Below are 3653 nucleotides of genomic sequence, written 5' to 3'. Positions count from 1 at the left end.
TATATATATATATATATATATATATATATATATATATATATAAATATATAAAATTCAATTATCAATTAATTACTAAACATTATTAATGTAAACAAATTTACTTTCAAACCAACATTTATTTTCAAAGCATATAGCTTACAAAAATTAAAATAAAGTCAAATATCTTAAATAACAAAACCAAAGCATGTGATTATTTGAAAGTGAAATATATACAGAGAAAATGGGTGATGCACTGAGGGTGTAAATTTATTTTATAATATCAACTAATGACGATCATGCATTTCGACAAATCAGATTAAAATTTTTAAAATTCTTGTATGATATGAAAAAATAATATATTTTTATTGGATGACAGTGTAAAACCTTTTTACACGGTTAGAGCATCACCATTAAACTCATATATATTACATTAAAAATTTAATATTATTTTGGTTTTATAGATTAACTTTGAGATTCACTTTAATTTTTTTTTAATTTTTAAATTTTTTTAAATTATCATATTGATATTTTTTTCTTACTATCAACAAATTTAATTATTAATTTCCAAACTTTTTTTATCATTAATTATACAAAAAAAAATCGAAAAGATTAACCTAATATATTTTTAAAAATTAAGAAATTATATTTTTTTGACTTTAAAACTCAAAATGAACTCGAGATACCATACACCAAAAAAGATTAAATTTGCATTAAATTATGGATAATGTTAATTTATATCTGAAAGACACATGTCAAATAATTCATAAATAGATAGTTTATATTTAAAAAAATAATAAAAATATTAATTATAAAATTTAGATTAAAATAATACATAAATTCTAAGAAAATATTTTTATAATTAATTATTAATATGTACTACACCGTTAGTGTATTTATATATATTTAGAATAAATAAAAAAACTATTTAGGACCCACGATGTAGATAATTTTACCTTTTCTCACAACAAAAATTCCCAAGAAAAAGAAAAGAAATTATTTTCTATTGACGTTTTATTTAAAATATTCAATGAATAAAAGACATAGCGTCGAAGGAACCTATGCCTATTCGTTTGATCCATTTCCAGATTCAACTTCAACTTCAACTTCAACTTCACAATCATCGCTTCATTCTTCTGGTTAGTCACTTTCTTCAATTCCATTATTCTTATTCCTTTCATAAGAATTTCGTAACTCCAAATTTCCCCTAATTTCTCGACAGTTTTTTTTCAAGTTCTTATTTCTATACTTCGATTCTGATTCCTTACGATTAGTATTACTGTGCATTAGTTTTGCCCTAATTAGTATTTAATTTTTCATATTTGACTCTAATTCTTCAAATCTCTGCATAATTACAGTTTCATTGGTGCAGTTGGGTTAGTGCTTTTTATTCTTAGCCATGTAGCACAAACATCTCTGAAAAAAATTGTGTCCATGAGGTGTTGGTATCCAAAACCAACACCGACACTTTAATTATGTTTAGTTAATTCTGTGTGGACGTGTTAGTGTCGGTGTCACTCTGTCGTTTTGGTGTCTGTATTTTGATTTTGGTTTGAGTTTATTTTATTCCCTTATGGAGAATATCCCTGTTGAAGTGATTGGTAATATACTATCTCATATTGGACCTGCTCGTGAGGCTGTGATTGCTTCATCAACTTGTAAGAAATGGAGAGAAGCTTGGCGTTCTCATCTTCATACTCTTTCATTCAACTCTTGTGATTGGTCTGTTTATCATGAATTAACCTCTGATAGTTTGGAAATACTCATTACTCAAACAATCTTTCAAACCAAGGCATTGCGGTGTTTAATCATTTCAATGGGTGATGTTCATGAATTTTCTACTGCACCGGTTATTGCTTGGCTTATGTATACAAGGGATACTTTGCGCCAGTTGCATTTTTACGCGAGCACGCCGCCCATGTTTAATATTATTGAGAAATGTGGTAGGCAGAAGCTGGAAGTGTTGGAGTTGGGTCGGAACTCTATCACGCATGTGGAGCCTAGTTATCATAAGTTTCCTTGCTTGAAGGCGCTTTCGTTGAGTTTTGTTAGTATCTCGGAGTTGGATTTGTGCCTTTTACTTAATGCTTGTCCAAGGCTTGAACTGTTGTCTATGGTTAGCCCGGAAATTGCTATGTCGGATTCGCAGTCTTCCATTGAGCTTAGTAGCTCTTCTTTGAAGGAATTCTCGGTTGAGTCGTTTGGTTTGGATAAATTTGTAATAGAGGCGGATTTACTCGAGTGTTTACATCTTAAAGATTGTACTTTTGAGGTTTTTGAATTGATTGGAAAGGGATCTTTGAAAGTGTTGAAGGTTGATGATGTGAGTGTCATCCATCTTGATATTGGTGACAATGCAGATAACCTTGAGTTTGTAGACATAAGCAACTTCACAATTATGTGGCCAAAGTTTTACCATATGATCTCAAAAGCATCAAAGTTACGTAGACTTCGACTGTGGGGGGTTGTTTTTGAAGACGACGAAGAAGTTGTGGACTTGGAAATGATTTCTGTTTGCTTTCCTCAATTGATACACTTGTCATTAAGTTACGATTTAAGAGACGGTGTACTTAATTATGGCCTACAAGGCTCGTCTCTTCTGATGAATGTGTCGGTGTTAGAACTTGGATGGACTTCAATCAATGATCTTTTCGCAGTATGGGTAGCTGGGCTTTTGGAAAGATGTCCCAACTTGAAAAAAATGATCATTCATGGTTTTGTTTCAGAGGTCAAAACACATGAAGAGTGCATAATTTTGGCAAAATTTACCGAATTCATTATACAACTTGGAAGAGAATATATGGATGTAAGGATAGAGTTTGAATATGAATAGTGAGTTCCGTAACTCGTTCATTTTTGTCAAAGCCTTGATCATCATTCAACAAGAAGGCACTTCTATATCTCATGTGTCACTTTGTTGATCGCAAGAGTTAAGAAATTGTAAAGTAACAGATTTTGGTGTAAAAGAGAGAATTTTGGTTACTACATCTTTAGTTTTAATTCATGTTCTGGTGCTTGAATATTAACAGAGCTGTGTTTATTTGTTCAATCTCGAGGACATTGATGAATGATGATCAAACACATAGATATCCATCATGTTTCTAATATGTTGTAAGACTGCAATTTTACTCATTTTAACTGTAATTAATATCTACTTTTCGCCTGTTTCAGACCCATTTTTAGGGATTTGGAAATTCTATTCCTGGTTTTATCTATGGAATGTGAAAATGTATTGCATCATTTTGTTGTTGTTCTTGTCCAAAGGAAATTGCATTCTTTTTGCATACAGAGTACAATGTATATGATTAATTTGAAGTGTTCATTACTTCTCACATTTATTCTGTACATTAGACTTTGAATATGTAAGACATTTATTAGATACTCGAGTCAAACTTGACAAATTTCTGGAGAGGGGGTTTATTTGTTGTTTTGCATGCTTGTCTCGTTATTTGAACTTTACTGAAAGTGTGAATCATGTTGGGTGTACATGTACTGATAAGATGTGGAAAGGATACTTTTTTCATACTCTAAAAGATGGTTAAATTGGTAAGTTAATATATACTATAAAAATTGTAGATTCAATTCTTGCAAAACTATTTAATGAGTATACTATAAGTATCTTTTTTTTTTTTGTTAAGAATGAATAGAAGCAACCCGAAAATAATTCGAGATTAATT

At 30.2% G+C, this 3653-nt stretch overlaps 1 protein-coding gene across 1 annotated transcript; it reads left to right on the top strand.

Annotated features, from left to right (window-relative positions):
• Nucleotides 1–971: 971 nt before the first annotated feature.
• Nucleotides 972–3216, top strand: LOC127074852 (F-box/LRR-repeat protein At1g67190). The gene is made up of 2 exons (XM_051016250.1): nucleotides 972–1115; nucleotides 1335–3216. Exon 2 carries the CDS (start codon nucleotides 1550–1552, stop codon nucleotides 2807–2809), a length of 1260 nt encoding a protein of 419 aa, XP_050872207.1. The 5' UTR covers nucleotides 972–1115; nucleotides 1335–1549; the 3' UTR covers nucleotides 2810–3216.
• The last annotated feature ends 437 nt before the right edge of the window (nucleotides 3217–3653 follow it).

Source organism: Lathyrus oleraceus, chromosome 4 (assembly GCF_024323335.1).
Source record: "Lathyrus oleraceus cultivar Zhongwan6 chromosome 4, CAAS_Psat_ZW6_1.0, whole genome shotgun sequence".
NCBI lineage: Eukaryota > Viridiplantae > Streptophyta > Magnoliopsida > Fabales > Fabaceae > Lathyrus > Lathyrus oleraceus.
Note: the sequence above shows the minus strand (reverse complement) of the source record. Positions and strands in the feature narration are given on the sequence as shown.

Excerpts from the sequence above, each read along its gene's own strand:
- LOC127074852 (XM_051016250.1), top strand. The coding sequence starts at position 1,550 with ATGGAGAATATCCCTGTTGAAGTGATTGGTAATATACTATCTCATATT.